At 35.3% G+C, this 20,257-nt stretch overlaps 1 protein-coding gene across 2 annotated transcripts in view; it reads left to right on the top strand.

The window, feature by feature from the left end:
* Positions 1–14,430, top strand: part of LOC150094999 (pappalysin-1-like) — a 171,488-nt gene extending 157,058 nt beyond the window's left edge. The window contains exons 17-18 of one of the 2 annotated variants that reach the window (XR_016550119.1): positions 9,107–9,266; positions 13,943–14,079. Coding sequence is in view for 1 of the 2 variants with exons in the window: in XM_090411011.1 (XP_090267137.1) it covers positions 9,103–9,266; positions 13,943–14,185 (407 nt within the window). In the remaining variant the exon portion in view is untranslated. Of the gene's footprint in view, positions 1–9,102; positions 9,267–13,942 lie in introns of both variants that reach the window. The other variant, XM_090411011.1, reaches the window with a different exon arrangement.
* Positions 14,431–20,257: the final 5,827 nt, after the last annotated feature.

Below are 20,257 nucleotides of genomic sequence, written 5' to 3'. Positions count from 1 at the left end.
CAAGTGTTCTCTGCCAGGTTGGCAGGAAAAAGATCCAGAGGAAGACCAAGATATAGGTGGATTGATACAGTAAAAAGTGCCTTAGAAGATAGACATATAAGATATGATAATGTTGGAGCCTTGACAGATAACAGACTGATTTGGAGGTAAATTGTAGATAAGAAGTTAGTTATGATGTAAATTTTTCACGTAGTACTGTCATATCCTATACACCCCCTTGAGGGTACATGCCAGGAATTTGATGATGATGATACAGGAAATGATTTGACAAGAAATGTTCAGTTTTTTGCTGACAACGTTAAACTGGGAAGAGCAATGGTAAATGAAAGTGATGCAGAGATCCTGCTGGAAGACTTAAACATATTAGCAGTATGGGCAAAGGTAAATGGCTGCCAGTTTAATATGGCCAAGTGTAAGGTGATGCACTTTGGAAAGAGAGCACAAGCTGTGTACTGTATTGATGGAACTGAACTGATGAGGCCAGGGATTTGAAATTTAGAGGAAATATTATGAAAGAATATTACGAAAACAACATATCGGATTATGTAGTTGTTGAAGAACACACTAACAAGCAGGGATTAAGAAGTTATTGTTCCCCTATATAAGGCTTTAATAAGGCCACATCTGGACTCCTGGATTCTGTGAGAATGAAGACTTAGTGGAGGGGATCCAGAGGCAAGTGAAAAAGATTGCGGCAGATCTGTGGAATACTCTCTATGAGAATAGACATACAGTCTGAAAACTTAAGTGTTTCCTGCAAAATAGACAAGAAAGTAGGAGAGAACACTGAATTATTATTATTGCTATTATTATTAACACCAGACCTCCATGGAGTCAAAAGACTCGTTGCGGGAGGCAAACACTGTTACACACAAAGCACGTCAAACTATGCCTTAAACTCATTCAACGTATCCTCATTCATCACAGTGTCGGGCAATGCAGGCCACTCACCAGCCTCTCATTGCAAAGAACCTGCTGCTTATGTTCCTGCTCACATTCTTCCAGGTATGTCCTGCTATTCTAGTCCCTTCTCCCATGCTATGAAAAATTTCTTCCACATTAACCCACTAACAACCTTTTACCAACTTATATGTCTCAATTATACTCCTCTCCTTCTCATTCACAAGACTTTGCAAACTGCATTCACTCAATCTGTCCTCATATCTCACATTCCAAAGACCAGTAGCCTTCTATTGATCCTTTCCAATATATCCTCATCAGCATGAAAACCAGGGGACCAAATCTGTGCATGGTAATCTATACAATGCCTTATACAATGTAACCAATGGCACTGTTCATCTATAGAAAAATAAAGTACTGATTGTCGGAAATATTTACTCTGGAGTGATTCGTAATTATTATTATTATTATTAAGAATAAGAAAGCCCTCCAGGGAGTCAGGGACTCATTGAAGGATGCCACATACTACATGCCCGTGCTATCATACTTATTCTTGAATTCATTCATACTGCTTGCACACACAACATCCAATGACAGTCCATTCCAATCATGCCCTATGAGAGAAAAATGTAGTCCTCACTCCCACCTTAGTGGTATTCATTCTCAGCTTCCAAAGATGCCTTCTTGTCTACAAAGATAATAAGCCGAAAGGCTATTTTACCGGCGAATTTGTTAATTAAGAGGGAGATGTTAAGTTAAGATGTTAAGAGGGAGTGGAGCTTGCTCCACCTTTGCATGGAGTTGCCCTGGTGTTGTACTATCCAAGTGATCATTTACACTTGGTTCCGCCGATAGTTTTTTCGGCATTGAAACTCTATGGAGGTCGATGGATTTCGACCCGAGTTTCGTACCCGGCTATAAAATATAAAATAAAACGGGATTTAACATCTCCCTCTTAATTATGCCTTCTTGTCCTTTCCCCACCCTCCATAAAATGAAAAATTCTATCAATTGAAATCCTGTATGACCCTTTCAGAAGTTTGTAAGTCTCAATCATATCACCCCTCTTTCTCCTGTTTGTTAGTGTCTGCAGTCTACAAATTCTCAATCTGTCTTCATAATCAGTATTCCACAATCCTGATATCATTTTACTCTCCTTTGCACTCTCTCCACCATATCAGAATCAAAACGGAAACCAGGAGATCAAACCAGTGCACAATAGTCCAAGTGAGGTCTTATCAAGTATGAAATTCAATTTTATTCTGCTCAAGACTAAATAGTGATCACTTCCGATTTCAAATGCTCTGTACACTCTAGTGTCCTGCACAAGTGGGAAAACATCATTATCAACAATAACATAGTCAATGAGACTTTTCTTATTCCTTGCTCCTTCTCTCCATGTGAATTTGTGCACACATATTTAAGGTTGGAACATTGTATTAGTAATAACTAGTCCATGTCCTGAGCAGAAATCCAACAGATATTTGTCATTATTATTAGCGTTGTTCTTTTCTCCCATTTTTCTCAAAATATTTTTCTATGTCTGACAATCATTTCCTACTCTGCTATTTAGATCCCCAACAAGGACCCAACTTTTCCTTTTTCATTGTGTCAGTTGCTTTTTTTAAACCCTCAAAAAATTCCTCCACTTCTACCTTAGTAGAACCTTCTGTGGGACCACAGGCACAAATAAGTCTCATTGTCCAATTCCCCATTCTGATATTTGCCACACATTGCTCTACTTGATATTGCTTATCATTCAAGAAGATTAGCCTCATATTTTGTGTTCAATACTATAGCTACACCTTCTTTTCCCTCATTATCATTGCCTGAATATAACATTTTGTATTTATTACTCAGAAAAATCTTACCAGATTTTGTCTTTTTTTGTTTCCGTCACCCCTATTATGTTGATCTGGTACTTATCTAATTCCTCAGCTTACTCCATTTCTTTCCATTCAGATTTCTTATGTTGATAGTACCGATCTTGAACTCTGGTGACGAATTGAGGAGTGTTTGGGGATTTGTTCCAGTATCTGACTTTTCACTGTTCACCCTGGTTCCCTGGCGAAAACAACGGGGGCTTTGTTTAACTGGGTGATGCCCCAGCCTGCATGAAATTCTGTCATGTTGTAACATCGTATTATTGGTTTAAGCCAATAAGAATACAATTTGGTTGGCTAAATTCCAAATTGCCAGCCCATCCATGGATACTGAACAAACGAGGATTCGTTTGTTCAGTATCCAGGTAGATACCTAACAGGGTGCACCACGAGAAGGTAAGAATTGAACATTAGGTCGGAAGCCCTGGTCGGTTCTCTGCATTCCTTTAAAGGCGATGTGGAGGTCTCCTCTCGGTTATACAGCTTTGACCCTTAAGCACCCCTAATCACCTTAAACCAAATCCATATTCTCCAATTTATGCAACAGTCTTCCATGCTGTGTTCTGTCAAAAGCCTTAGCAAAATCCAAAAGCATGTATCCATTCTCCTTGTCTAGTTCAATGGTAACATTATAAAATGTGAGCAAGTTGCTCTGGTACACTCAATACTAGTTAATAAACCCATGCTGTTCATTCCAAATGAAATGATTCACTGTCAATCCATTTCTGAATGCGAGCCCTAACCAATTTTTCCAAAATCACCATTATTCTTGAGATATTGATTGGTTATTATTCATTTATTTCGTATCCAAACACAAGTAGTAGAGTAGTAAGTAAATGGTACAACATGATTTACAACAAATTAGGATACATTACAATGAGATCAGCTTAGATTTGGTAGGTGAATTATACAGGGAATAATAATTAAATATGAAAAAAAGGAAACTACACAATAACTTATATACAATAAACATGGTCAGATGTTTCTCCAGTATCTTGCACAATCAACTGCTCTTTCTGTGCAGGATATAAGGTCCTCTTTTGCACAAGGCAATGGAAGAAAGGGACAAGAAAGAAGGTGTTCCATGGACTGGGTTGTCCCACACTCACAATTGTCTGGGCCAGTGAGGTAGCCTCATTTGATGAGGTTTTGTTTGCAGCGTCGAGTCGTCCGGAGTCTGTTGAGGCTTTTCCAAGTATTCCAGTCCAAGTGGGCACCACATGGAAGATGTTCGGCTGTTGGAATACCAGTATTATTTTCAGGTTATAGTGCAAGCCATTGTTGAAGTCTTGTTCTCTGGGAGTTTTTTAGGTGGTTCAACAGTTGTCAGGAAGCTATGTCGGGATCTTAGTCTTTGGGGCACTGCGGTCTGGCCGAACAGTGGGTGGCGTTCATCATTCATTTGTCTACTTCTTTCATTAGCTGAGAATGCAGATCTTCGAATTGAAGAGGGGTGCAACACCAGCCAAAGTATACAGGTCTTTTAGTGGTGTTGGTTTCAGGCATCCTATAATTAAGCGGCAGCTTTCATACAATGCAGGATCAAGTTTTTCAGCATGGCAGGATCTGGACCATACTGGGCAGACATATTCAGCAGAAGAATAGCAAAGGGCCAAGGTAGAAGATCTGCCTTGGCCCTTTGCTATTCTTCCTCCTCCAAATGGGGTGCAGACCCTAGCACCCCATTTGGAGAAGGTAAGCTTTCTTAGTATGTTGTTTCTTGCATTCACTTTTGCCTTTGTTTTTTCTATGTGGGTTTTATATGAGAGGGTGCGATCGATAGTCACACCAAGGTAGATTGGGTTCCAGGAATGTTCTATATTAGAGCCTTCCCAAGAAATCTTAGCTTCCTTATTGTTAAAGTGGAAAAGGCCACTGGGTTTTCAAGGGGTTTGGTTTTAGTTGATTGCTAGTATAATATGTGGTTAGACTATTTAAGGCAAGTGATAGAGTAGTTTCGATGGACTTGAAATTTTTTGACCGAGTAGCTATGGCAAGGTCATCAGCATAGATAAAATTTCTAGTTTCTGGAAAGATGGGGAGATCATTGACGTAGATGTTGAAAAGTAATGGCGATAACACACTTCTCTGGGGGAGGCCATTTTTTTGGTGGTGCCAGCGGCTCTTCCTACCCCCAAAGTCCACATAAAAACATCTGTTTTCCAGGCGTGATTGGATCAGGAGGACAAGGCGATAGTCTCTAGTTATTCTGTATATTTTATTTCTGAGTGTGAGATGGTTTATGGTATCATATGTTTCAGTTAGGTCTACAAAGACTACTCCTGTGGCTAGTTTTTGCTCATAACCATTTTCTATATATTGAGTGAGGTTGAGAATTTGTGATGTGCAGGATTTGCCTGGTCTAAAGCCAGCCTGCTCAGCAATAGGATGGGGTTCGATTAGGGGTTATAGCCTATTCAAAATTAATCGTTCATAGAGTTTAAAGAGGCATGAAAAGAGTAATCATAATGGGAGACTTTAATTATCCAAATATTGATTGGGTAGCAGTAAAATCTCATTTATTGAGCTGTTGCGAGACAACTTCAAGCAGTATGTGACAGAAGGAACTCGAGGTCAAAAAGTATTAGATTTGATTATAGTGTCAAAGAGTCACATATCAACTGCTAGAAGTTGATATGTGACTCTTTGACATATCATATGTATGGTGACCCCACCCTTGTGCAGTCGGATTACCATACATTTTTTCCATTCCTGCGGAATCTTCTCTACCGAGACTCAAATTATATAGCCTGGTCAAAGGAATAGCCAGTTTAACTGAACACTCTTTTAGCACCTGTGCTGATATTCCATCAGTCCCTATTGCTGAATTCTTATTCAGTTTGTGCAGCAGCTCTAATACCTCCTATTTATATACCTGAGTTTCTTCATTCAGTGAAGAGGTAGCAGTGAACTCAGTATTGCATACTTCAGGTTGATACCTTTTAGCAAAATGGGCGCTCATTAGTTGAACAACCTCTTCTGCATCTCTCAACCCCATCTGTGTTCAGAAGAGTTATTCTTTCATATTCATTCTTTCTTTTACTTGCAGCATATCGATAGAATTCTTGTGGGATGTCTTTAGCTTGCAGAGCAAGTTTCTTTTCATACTAGAATAGTCACAACAGTTGTGACTATTCTAGCCTGCTGCTTATAATTTTCATAACGGACATCCTTATGCATACAGTATTCCTTCCACATCATACGAATCTCTTGCTTAATATTACACATCCATTTGACTCCTACCTTAATTATTCTTTGAACTTTCAGGACACATTCTGATATTGCATCATTTAAGTATTTTTTAAATGCTTCCCATCCAGCAACTGATACTATTCCACTGAACTCAGTATACTCCTCAGTTGGTCATAATGTCCTGCTTTGTAGTTCAGCATGTAACCTTTTCTGAATGGAACATTCATAAACTTAGTCACTTTCCAAGTGAGTACTGCATGATCACTGTCACCAACCAGATGCAGAATAGTTAAGTCTTTAACTGACACACTCTTTGACACTATAATCAAATCTAATACTTTTTGACCTCGAGTTCCTTCTGTCACATGCTGCTTGAAGAAGTTGTCTTGCAACAGCTCAATAAATGAGATTTTACTGCTACCCAATCAATATTTGGATAATTAAAGTCTCCCATTATGATTACTCTTTTCATGCCTCTTTAAACTCTATGAACGAGACTTTATACTCTATAAATGAGATTTTACTGCTACCCAATCAATATTCGGATAATTAAAGTCTTCCATTATGATTACTCTTTTCATGCCCATCATCTCTATTTGATGGTGCATTTCTTCATCACTAGCAACTGATCCACCAGATCTGTAACAACACCCCACTATATAATTGATCTTGTTAGATTTCACCTCACACCAGATGGCTTCAAATTCACTGCCACATGAAATACTGTTACTAGTACTACAATCATAGTTCTCAGCACTAACTGGATTCAAGTCATTTGATATCATTAGCCACACTCCTCTCCTATCTATATACCTCCTAAAAATACTGCACCCTTTACACTCGATACAAGTTAGTATGATTCTGGTAGCCAACCTCAAAATGTTGGGACCTCAGATTTAATACTTAAATATGAGGTCCCAACATTTGTTGACCAAAAGCAACAAACTCTACCCCTTTGTTTCTGATACTTCTAGCATTCATGTACAGATAATAAGCTCTTGTCTGCAGTCTGCATGACACAGTTGGACAACTTTCAGATTGCTATTCTTCTCTTGTGCCTTATACATATAGACATCTTTGCAGATGTTTGATGGGTCCGAACTGGATGAGCACAAAGTCGAAATCGTTCTCTCCTTGTAATAATTTCCATGATAATACCCATCATTAGCACAATTATATAACATTATTGCTCTTACACTCGTATTCCTTCCATTCCTCCCATTATAATTTAGTTTACCTGACTCTGTGTTAGGTCTCATACCAGTTATTAGTTTTTCAAGACTCCTGATACCAAACACATTCAGACTCTCTTATATAAATCTAATCTTCCCTCAAACTCACTCCACATATCATATCATCTCTCATACTGAATTTATCATCAGTTAAGTCGTTAGTAACTACTTCAATTACGATCGCATTTACTTTTTTTTGTTTTTGAATTACTTGTGTCATATTTTTAAGGTCCTGTAAAGCTCAAAGTTATAACCTGTTGATCAGCATGTTTTATAATAGTCGGCATAGGAAATAACATCCTTTTTACAAACGTTACTTACCTGATTTTCGTTACTTACTTACCGACTTATTCGATTCCATGCTTTGTTTCTTATTTTGATGCTTAATTTTCTTTTCCTTCATATGTTCATTCAAACTCAACATTTTAATTCATTTAATCTTAATCAAAACAAAAAGTTTACTTCTTTGTGTATGAAGACCATTAAGACACTTGTGCTTCAAATGTTTTTTTTGTATAGAGTAAATTAAAAAATCTCAAATTCTGTGTAGGGCAGGATATAATGAGGCATAATTATACAATTTGCATATTCTGTTGAATATGCAAATTATGTTTCCAAGTAACAAAAATGATGCATAAATAAAACAAGAAACCTTAATAAGCATATTCTTACTGCTTGCATGATTTTAAGAATACACTTATTCTTAATCAGAAAAATTGAAAATCATGATTGAGAAGCTTATCACTGCTTCTTTGTTCATATTTTCACAATTTAGGGTTGCTATTTGAGAAAGAGCAACTTGGAGGCAACTTTTAGTGTATTGAGTAGTGCTCTGTCTTCAAATTTGTACTGTTAAGTAATGCTATCATCCAGATGTTATATTCAGGTATGGTTAAGTGCTAAGAAAAAGGGTACAATTATTCCTTGTTTATTTTCCTCCAGTTTAAATTTATTATTATTGGTCTTCCATGAGACTTGATTCTGTCCAAATTGGCTATAGTATAAACTCAGAAATTACCCATTTCATACTTTATATTGTTATAGTACATGTAACTACTAGCAAATGTGTTTAAATTTAAAGTCAGTTTTATGTTTGTAAAGAGAAATTAACTTCAAGAGGAAAACATCCCAGAGTCACAATCTGAGACTAACTCAGTACTATAAAGAAAACAACAACAACAACAAAAAAAAAAAAAAAAAAAAAAAAAAAAAACAGTAGGTGAACCTTATTTTATTATAAGGTATTAAAGGAGTTTAGGTTTCGTAAACAGAGAAACTCAGAGCTAAATAGCAAAGAAACCATGTATATATTTAAGTAAACTGTTGGGTTGAAAGCTGCTGACTTTGAAAACTTCATTTACAGTGTCATGTAAATACTGGTAAACAATGGAGAAAGAGAGCTCATCGGTCTCCATCAACTACAGTAATTTAAAACTGCATTTGAACAGAAATTTTTGATTCTTCCACTAAATTATTTTTTTTTATTACAGGTTTTCTTTCTAGAATAAAAAAAAATGCTACTTATAAGTGCAAAAAATTAATTTTCATATTAAGTTAGCAAACTGTCAAAAGTGTTAATCGCAAAATTACTACTATAGTAGTGACTTAATATGAATATTAATTTTTTTCTAATTTACCTGTAATTTAAAAGACGTCATCCCACTAGAGAAGAGGATTTTTATCTATTACAAGTGTTTTCACTTATTTTCAGTAAGCAATTAGATATGTTGATATTCAGTTAATTGCTTATGTGTTTTTTTTTTCTAATCGCAGTTTTTAATTATGAAGATTTATCACTTTTTTATCAGTATAAAAATGTTCATGTTATTTACGGAGAGTTTCACATTTTACTAAGTATTTCTAAATACCAAGGGAGTAATTCTCTCTTTGCCTAGGCAGTTCTTGCAAAGTGTTTTGTGCCAAATATAATGGAAGACTTCTGATAAAGGATGAATATGGGAAAGAAATAATAACTGATAAACAGAAACTTGAGTGCACTGAACATGGAAAATGGTCTCCAGATCCACAAAGTATCAAGTGCTATTATAACTGCCAATATGTAAGTATGATATAAAGTGAAATATGTTGTTTTTAAATTGTCTTTTATCATTACGTCAAAAGATAACACAAAAATGTGATAAGGTTATTATTTAAAATACTGTACTTGGTTCAAAATTTGAACCATTTGGCTTCAGCAGATTTGAATAGAATATTATATTGTGCTCATCTCTCCTAAAAATGTATCTGCCTAGCCAAATCAGCTCATCATGCTGCATATGTTTCTGTTGTCTGGAAAATGGATAGGATGGTCACCCCCCCCCCTCAAATGATAGATTATATATGGCATTTTGCATAGCTAGTCTTGGAGATTTTCAAATTTTAATGCAATTTAAGTTGATTTTCAAACATTTTAAGTAATATCCAACTTTTCATTTATCTGACCTCTTCAGACTCTGACCTAATATGGAAAATAATTATCAAAACATCCATTATTTGCTGTATTATCAGATGATTAAATCCAAACACTAGAATAGTCCAAAAATGAATAATTAATATGTCTGTTACTGCAGTTTTAGTGGTTAACAATAGCTATCCCCTCTTCCCCTATCAACAAAAATGTTTAGCATTCAATTATTCTAAACAGCTGATCTGTAAGAACAAAGATCATGTATACATGAGATCATAATGTAATACTGTATCTACAAATCCCACAAAGTTGGATTTTGGCATATTTGAAAAGTGAGGGGGTAGACTGATTCTTACTGGAAGTAAGATTTAATATGGATTACTATCTTGTAATACTGAAGTATGTTCTGCAGTATAACTGTAACAGATCCAAATAATGCTTTCCCCCCCCCATATCCATACAGAAAGCAGTGTATTCCATAGAGCAGAGGTCACCAAACTTTCTTGGTTCCATATGCCCTTAGTGTTTCAGTAATTTTTTCATGGTACTCCTAAGCGAAAAAATATCTAACGGGTTGTCATATACACACATACAGTTGACCCTTGAACAACGTGGAGGTCAGGGGTGCTGACCTCCTGCGTTGTTCAAAAATCCATGTATAACTTTTGACTCCCCAAAAACTTAACTAATAGCCTACTGTTGACCGAGGCCTTACCGATGACATAAACAGTCGATTAACACATATGTTGTATGTATTATATACTGTATTCTTATAATAAAGTAAGCTAGAGAAAAGAAAATGTCATTAAAGAAAATAATTCACAGTACTGTAACTGTACTTATCGAATAATACTTATGGCTAAGATAGATACATATTGTTGGCCATTAACAGATAACAAGACCAGCAGGACCAAGCTCCTCGAAAAAGAAAGACCCCAATAATGAAGTCCGCTGTAAAACCGCACCAAATGGTGATCTTTGGAGAATGAAAGGGAATAAGTTGCATGACATGTGGGTTTGCAGTTGTGTATTCAAAGTACCATCCAGATGGAAGTGAGCCTTGTCAGTCCAGAAAATGTTCCATAGCCAGTTGTTGTCCAGTTCAGTCCAAGCAAGAAACTGCAGGGCAAATGTCTCTCGTGCACCTTGGTTAGGATTACGCAATTGCTGAATGTGGGAAATCATGTATGGATAACAGCACAGAATTTGCCTTATGAGTTTGTGAACTGTGCTTACGGGTTTGTCTAAAGACCGTACAATCAATGTGCTGCCGCTTCCTACGACATTTGCTATTCTTTTCTTCCTCTAATGCTGTGGCCACTTCCTCCATTGTCTGCCAGGTTTGACATCTAAGGAACCCGTGTCTTCAATTTCCGGATCATTCTGCTTAAACCATTTGCAGTCATAGGACTCATTTTTAATCCATTTAATGTTCTGAACTTTTGCAATGCTGCCAAGGCATAGCTGTTATTTTGGTGTAACAACTTCACAAGAAGTGTGCGATTCTTTGGTAATGGTGACATGCTTTAACACATTGTCTGCTCACAGGCCATAAACTGATGCATTTCTGAAGCTACCTGCTTTTATAGAAGCTTCTTTCAAAGCATACGTCATTGCGGTCATTTGCATAAATTGTACGGTCTCAGCGTTTCACTGAATAACAGGAGTATCATATGTAATTTACATGTATTGCAGCACCATGTATCACCCTTTAATTATAATTGCCTTCTATATTACAAATTTAATGATGATGGTGTTGACATTTGGTATGTGACAATGCCTGTAGAGTGTCCGACTGGTAATGGCTTGCAAGTCTTATGGATCTTAGAGACTGCACATATGAAGATTTTAACAAAGGCATGTTTCTTTTATGTGAATATATAAAAATTGTAAACCTATGGTACATTAGAAGTACTTCAGGTAGATTAAGATCTAGATGATCAGAAAACTGTCCAAGAGAGCAAACATGGAACTTTTTCAAGCTACTTAAGGATTCCAATATGCAGGAGGGTGATTTAAAATTGGGTGATGAAATTGATCTACCATCTTAAGACATTCACAAACTTCATGTCTAGAGTGAGAACCAAACCCATTGTGGTTGAAAAATGGATGCTATCAACTCAGCCAATCAGGCCAGTATTTAGGTTCTAGAGAAGTGATGTGATCTAGAATTGTACTGAGTTAGTTTGGTTTTAGTAGGGGTCGCTAGTAATTAATTATTTTCTAGACGCCATAATCATTTAACAATGGAAATTTTCTTATAATAATGGACAATATTCATTATGACAGTTGCCTTGTTAGAGGCCAATCATAGGATGGTTTTTAACTCTTTTTTTGAAAAAATTATAGGATTATGGTTTTTCTAGCATAGATAACTGAGTAACTCCATACTGTCTACTATCTCATACAGAAGATTCTGGATTCCTTTCTCTACACTAAACATGGAGTTCACAATCCATTCCTTTAGCAAGAATGCAGAGTTCATTAGTTGGTGGACTAGTCCAGCCGCCTAGATGACCATATCTTATCTACAGACTATGCAATCTAGTGGAACCAAATGACATTACATTATTGTATTTCTTTCAAATTGGAGAATAGGGAGTTTCTTTGTATAAAGAGTACTACAAAGCATTTTGTCATAGAATGAATCTTAAATAAGAATGATTCTATGCCTCTTTCATGGATACAGGAAGTGGGTATCTGAAACATTTAAAACCTAATCCTGAGATTAAAAAAAAAAAAAACTTTGTCTATAATGTGCTGACATTATACTGCTTGCATACTTGATGCTCTTTTAGTTCTTTTTAAAGTACCAAAATATGTATTTGTGCTCCAAACGATGATAGAGTTGAGGAAAAATCAGCATAAATGAATAATTTATTACTAATATTACATCTTGTGCAAATCTCGATTCCATTTTATTACTTAATATATCATTTTAATGTCCCCCCTCCCCAATTTTGTCTATATCACCTATATGTCATTGCTCTAGCAAAAGACCAGACAATTTTGATTATAGGAGATCAGAAAAATCCCAGTTGCTAGAGATAGTTACATTGAATCTGCAGTTATTTTCAGTGGCAGAGGAATTCTGTAAATTGATGTGTAACATGAGATGACTGGATTAGCATTTTATGCTTTTTTTTTTATATATTTGAGAGAGACAATTTGAAATGCAACTGCACAAAAAATCTGTTTTGTGAAAACAGATATTAATCAAAATATTTAAGATTTGTAACTGAAAAATTTTATCTTCAGTAATTTTGATTGGAATGTCAATGTATACAATGAGCAGTAACTAATGGACATTTGCACATTTCGGCTATAACGTGCTGACATCATTCCACTTGCATACTTGATGCTCTTTTAGTTCTTTAATGTAGATATCCTGAAGGATTATGATTTAAATAAATTGGCATTTTGGGTGAAGGATAACAATTATCAGTTTAATGTTGCAAAAATATACGGTTATGCACTACAAGTTGAAAAGGTTGCATATGGTGTTTCATATTGATGGTATTGGTTTGCAGGAAATTGATGAGGCTAGGGACTTGGGGATATTGGTGGACAAGGAGATGAAGTTCAGAGAGCACATTGCAAAAGTTGGTAAAAAATAGCTCAACGAATTACTTGGACGTTGAAAAACACGTTAACAAGTAAAGATAAGGAAGTTATTATCCTCTTTATAAGGCCATATCTTGACTAATGCACACAGATTTGGTCACCTGGGTTTCTTGGGAACCAGGAGGTGGTCAAAAAGATTCAGAGATGAGTGACCAAGATGGTGACAGGTCTGTAGAATACTTCCTATGAGGAGAGACTGAAGGTTTGTGAGTTACAAGTTTAGTTGATAGGCAGAAAAGAGGGGACATGATAGAAACTTTTAAGATATTAAAGGGTTTTATAAAATTGATGCAAGTGAAAATTTTCAATATATGACAAATAGAGAACTGGGGGGGGGGTCATCTGTGTTAGTTGTGTAAGAGTGTAGTTAGTAGGGGTATGTGTACCAGATATTTTATGTGGAGTGGTGAATGAGTGGAATGGATTCAAGGAGAGGTATGATGGGATTTGTCTTCCATGAAGAATCTCCAGACTCCATGGAGATGCCGTAAAATAATCATGTCAACAGCTTAATGGATAGAGAACAAAACATGCTCTTATTTCTTAACTTTGAGCAATATGAATAATTATTTATAGATTACAAAAGCAAATTAACTGCAATATTCAACAGATGCACATTTTGATGTGAAAGAATGATTATATCCATAGGCTCATGTATAGTTTGTCATCCACTGATTCTTACAGCACTGTAAATTTTCTTTTAGGCATATATGGGAGATGGATTTTGTGATGGTGATAATAATCAAAAGAAATGCAACTGGGATGGAGGAGACTGCTGTGCATCAACAGTTCATGATTCTATGGTTAAGCCTTTCCCTTCAAATTGCATTGAGGAATGCAGATGTTTAGACCCTACAGCTTCAGAAAATAAAGCAAACAGTGAAAGCAAACGTGATAGCAACAGATTTTTTTATGATTTATTAAAAGGACTCCAAAAATTTCTGTGATTAAATGAAGCATAGTCAATACCATTATGTATAGTAGTTGACTACAGCTGCATGTTTAAGAATTGCACTGTAGATACACTGCAATTTTTCCAATATTTCACTGTAGATACTGAAGCACTGTTTTATTATGAGTTGATTTTAATGTTCATTTTCATGATCATTTAACATTGTAAGATCTTTCATTATATCATGACTTATTGTTACTTTTTTTTTACAAAGCGCTTTCAATAAATATTTAATCTAGTCTCAAATTTCATTCATTGTAGTTTTAGAACATCTAAAAATTATGGATATCTTTGTCTGTAAAGGATTGTAAAGATGCTGAATGTACACCTAAACAGTACTGTTTTCTTCACAAATAATGGGTTACCAATGCCTGACAAATATATATAAATACAGTCATACCCCCAACTTACGGGAATCCAGAGTTATGCAGTTTCTTATATGTACGTATTCCCTTCCCGCTTCACCATTAATCGTATCTTTCCGGCACTGGCTGCATTCGCCAGTGTCGCACATGCTGTGAACAAGCACTGATGTATTTCGCACAGTCTCCATTCTTACACGATTTTTATAGTCTACAAACCTTGTGATTGTTTAATGTTATGTTCTTGATAAAAATTTTATCACATAAAAAATAATAATGTCATCCAAAAAAAGCAAGTATGATTCTTCTACAGCTAGCAAAAAAAGAAAAACATTGACTTTGGAACAAAACTCAACATTATTAAGGATTTTGAAGGCGGAATGAAAATTTGTGAGCTAGCAAAGAAGTTCGATCTACAGGAATCCACAGTAGGAACAATCATAAAAGAAAGGTTTACAGATTTTGGAGGACATAGATTCTAATGAGAAACGAATTGTAGCCACAAGGCAAGGAATAAAAAAATCATTGGCTTGCTATGAAGAAATTTTGCGTGACAAGAAAAAGACATTATGCCGTCAGATGAATCTATTAGATTTTATGAAACCATCGCCATTGAAATAACTTTCTTTTTTTATGTACCAAAAACTACAATTATGATTATATTTCTTAAAAAATATAGGTGTTTTTGTAAACCTTTGGTACCAATTAACGAATATTTTGTATGTTTGTATATATAAATTACATGCAAAATTATATCCCGAGTTACGTGAATTCGACTTATGCACTTTTTGTTGGTTGCACCTTCCACGTAACTTCGGGGTATGACTGTATATATATATATATCTGAATGTAGAGTTCAAAATGATGAGATCAGAGTAAGATATAGTACTTAAGAGGGATAAAATCTTTTTTATAAGTGTATTGCAATTCCAAAGTTACTTTGAATATGGAATTTATTATGAACTGTTTTCCCTTCCCTCTTAAATAATTTACACACACACACACACACACACACACACACAAACAAACAAACACTGGTGCTGAATCATTTTTACAAAATAGGCAATGCATTATTTGTTGAAAAAACAGTGAGATTAATAAAAAATAGTCTCATAAGATATATTCTTTAGGAAAAATTACGTTAAACACCGCCTAGTGTAAAATGTGCGACTGTTTCTTCTGTCAACTGCAAATATCTTTGAACTGTCATGTATTTAAGTATTGTCTTGACACATGATGAATGAATTATTTGTTTGTGTTCAGAATATTTACAGACACGTACACACCATTGTTGTTTTTCCTGTAAAGCTGGAGGAAAAGCTGTTCCAAAGAGGGGCATATGTGTGATGAAAAGAGTTGTTCAGTAGATGCACAGATGGTTTTTTAAGTGATGACTTTAGTGGTGACCAGCTGATACTTTCAGTGGGTTCAGAGGAAACTGGAAGGACTGTATGAATGCCAATTGGGTAGACTTAATCATTGCTGCTTACTTTTGTTGAACAGCCATAATATCAATGGTTGTCTGCTGTCATACTATATTCAGGACAGAATGTCTGTCTGTCTCTCTCTCTCTCACATTGATCATATGTTTCCAGATGTATACTTGGACACTGACTTGGATGTTTTCTGTTTATCACAACACTATAACCACCACCATCCCCCCCCCCAACCAATATAAAATTACCTAGGTTTAGTTAATCTACCACCTATTTATATAGCCAATTCCTACATGTGGTTGCATGTTACTAGTCAATTATATTCAACATGAGGATGTTTCTAATATTTTGGAAACATGTATGTTGAATCATAATTTCTCAATTATATTTGGAAATACATTCCTATGGAGAGAAAAAAAGGTTTAGAAAGTTTTTGTTCACTAGGTTATAATTTAAATTAAACATGGTAAGAAATTATATTTTTATTTAATCCTTTATCCAAATGAAAGCAAAAAAAGTTTGCTAGGATCGTATGACTAGGCTACTTGTATATAGAGGCTAATGACTTTGCATCAATTGCCTTAGTATCTCATAATGCAAAGCACATACACATCCTTTCAGATGTGTGTAATGCTATGCATTATGGGAAAAGCTACTACCAGACCAGTTTCAACCTTTACTAAGGTTTCTTCAGTGGGAGCTAGACTCGAAAGAGAGAAACAAGTTTGAAGTGATGCATAAGTCATATATCTCCTATATACAAGTAGTGAAAAGATGTATCATCTAATTATTAAAATAAATTAAACACAAATCTAATTTCTTGGCATGTTTAATATAAATCATAACCAACTAAAAAAAAGCTTTCTACCATCTATCTCTAATCCACAGAATTTTAATAATAAGGTGATACACCTTTTCAATACAATTTTGTATATAAGGAGGATATATGACTTCTGCATTATTTCAACCTTGGTATCTTTTCTGGGTTTGGCTCCCTTCCACAGATGTGGGATCTTCTGAAGTGGTCTCGATTAATGCATTCCATTAGATGCCTGCCTATGGTATGACCTCTGCTGATGTGGCCTTTATCAGGACCCTGGGAAATGAATGGTTCTGGCTGGCAGCTTGTGGAGGATGATGCTTGTTTTAGCAGTTGATTTTTGTCTGCAGTGGGTGGAGATGAGGCCTCTGCAGGTTTTGTCTGGCAGAACCACTGCTGAGATTAATGGGGTGTAATGAGTTATGAGATCCTTTGGATTATATAAGATATTTGGGTTATGAGTTATAAGATCACCTAGTTTTTGAAGAAGACCCTTTACTTATGCAAAGGTTGAAATCAGGCTGAGTAATAGCCTTTCTCTGAAATACATAGCATTATATATATCTCAATGAATGTGTGCTTTGCATTATGGGATACTAAGGCAATTGATGTGAAGTCATTAACCTCTATATACAAGTAGCCTACTCATAAAGATACTTCAAGTGTAAACATTGTTTTCTTGCACTTGGATAAAGGATTAAACAGGAATATAATTTCTTGGCATGTTTAATTTACAGGAAAAAAGGTTGTTCCAAATATGTAAATAAAGAGCAACAAAGTATATTTTTTAAACAAAATCACTCATAACATTTTATAAATGTGGAATTTTGTTCCACATTTATACAATCTTGTTATGAGTGATTTTTGTTTATATCTAAATAAACTTTTTTTTTAATCTTTAAATTAATCCCATATAGTAGTGACAGGAATTTCCACCAGAAAGAAGTTTATAATTTAATGGTCTGCTACAGCTAAGTAAATAAACTTTTTCTGGAGGAAATTACTGCCATTGCTGTATGGGATTTGCTAATCACATTTAAATGAAAAGCCCTTATAAAGTGTTCTTTGTACCCTAGACAACCCAGGGCTTTCCAACAAAGGATCACTACTAACTTCTGGCACTTATATCAAAAATTCACTTCCAGATTTATAAATTCTCTTAACTAAAAAATCTAGTAAAGATTCAGTATAGGTTGAGAGCAAAAATCAATATGCTTGAGTTTTAATTTATTATTTTTACTTACTAAAATAAAATAAAGAATTTATGAAAAATTTTCAAGATAATTTCTAGGAAACTGATTTTGTATAAAAGTAAATATTCAATATTTGCAGATGAAAATGTAATATGGTTAGTATTAAAATTAGTAAATCACACAATATAAATTTTTCTGTCTAACAATAATACAATCAATTTGGTTGAAAAGATTATTCCTTATAAGATATCACTCAGTACCCTATTACATAAATTGGAGCAAATGAGGATGGAAATGAAACTGGTGACATGGATAAGAGTGTTGGCGGAAAGCAGTTATTTGAAGTCAAATCAGCGATAGGACAGAGCCACTGCTATTAAATTTATACATTTTTGATACTGGGAATGATTTGAAAGTGGAATATACAGTTGTTTGCCAGTGATGAAGAGGGCAACAGTTAGTAATGGTAATGTAGAAATACTACAGGATTACTTAAAAAGACTGAGGTTTGAGCAAAGAGCAACTGTTGCCAACTCAAAGTGACAAAGTATAAGGGTATGCACTTTTGGGGATCAAAGATTACGTCTATTATACCAATGGAGCTGGACTACCAGAAATAGATGAAATTAGGGATACTGAATACAGTTTAAGTTCATGCTACAAAAGTGGGCAAAGCACTTAAAGGGTTGTTTGGATGTTAAGAAATGCACTGACAAGTAAGGATAAGGAAGTTATTATCCCTATTTTATGTTTTTGATATGATGATGTACTATGTACAGATTTAGTTGCCTGGGTTTCTCAGGGATACGAAAGTAGTGCGGAATGAGACATGAATGATCTATCACCATTTTGGTCACTCATGGAGTGCTCCTTATGGGGAGGTCTGAAGAAGGGGAATATGATAAAAACATATAAGTTATGAAAGGGGTTTTATAGGGCAGAAGGAAGAAATTTTCAATACATGGCTGGATGGAAAAAAACAAGGGGGCCATCCTTGAAATTCGTGTAAGAGCATGGTGACAAAGTAAGGCAGTAAAAGATTACACTTTTATTGCTTGAAGAGGATTCCCATGTAATAATTTTTTTTTTTTTTTTTTTTTTTTTTTTTTTTTTTTTTGTGGAATACCGAACATGAGATTCAATAACCTGAATCAGTAATTTACAAATTTCTTAGGTGAAAATACCAGCAATTTCATACATCGAACCTGAAAGATAAATTTACACTCAGTCTTGCTCTGACCTAATGGCCAATCCTCACTTTCTCATGGCGTACCCTGTTACGTATCTACCTGGATACTGAATGAATGAGGATGGGCTGGCAATTTGGGAATTTAGCTGACCAAATTGTATTCTTATTGGCTTAAACAACAATATAAAATGATGGTACAACATGACAGAATTTCATGGTGACTGGGGCATCGCCCGGTTAAACAAGGCGCTCGTTGTTTTTGCCAGGAAACAGTGCAAACAGCAAAAAGTCAACTACTGGAACAAATCTTGAAACACACACCCCAACTCAACATCACCAGAGTTGAAGATCGGTACTCAACGTAAGAAGCCTGAATGGCAAAGAAATGGAGCTGGCTGAGGAATTGGATAAGTACCAGATTGACATAATAGTGGTGACTGAAACAAAACATAGACAAAAACTGGTGAGATCTTTCTAAGCAGTAAATACAAAATGCTATATTCAGGCAATAACAATCAGGGAAAAGAAGTAGCTATAGTATTCAACACTAAACATGAGGCTAATCTTGAATAGCAGACAATATCAAGTAGAGTGATGTGGGCAAATATCAGAATGGAGAAGTGGACAATGAGACTTATTTGTGCCTATGGCCCCAACAGAATCAACAAAGCTGGTATGGTAGGAAGTCAACTGAGTAAATTTATATGGAATAAGAGAGAAATTAGTTAAAACACTAAACTAGCTATATACAAGACAGTGTTCAAATCCATTTTAACTTATGCATCTGAGAGCTGAGTTAGAAATAAAACACTTGACCAAAGACTAAAAACGACACATATGAGAATCCTGTGAAAGATTAGGGGTGTAAACAGATGGCATCAATGGCAATATCGTGTTAAAAATGAGGATATTAGGAAAGAACTTGACATTGTTAGCATCCAGGAATTTATTTGCAGAGCTACTCTCAGTTGGTATGGTCACTTAAACAGAATGGGAGAGGAATTAGCAAAACAAATGTTCTCTGCAAGGTTGACAGGAAAAAAAGACCTAGAGGACCAAGATAGACC

Source organism: Typopeltis vanoorti, chromosome 21 (genome assembly GCF_054136105.1).
Source record: "Typopeltis vanoorti isolate ZY-2024b chromosome 21, IOZ_Tvanoo_1.0, whole genome shotgun sequence".
Classification (NCBI taxonomy): Eukaryota; Metazoa; Arthropoda; class Arachnida; order Uropygi; family Thelyphonidae; genus Typopeltis; species Typopeltis vanoorti.
The sequence above is the reverse complement of the archived record's forward strand: the minus strand, read 5'-3'. Positions and strand labels throughout refer to the sequence as shown.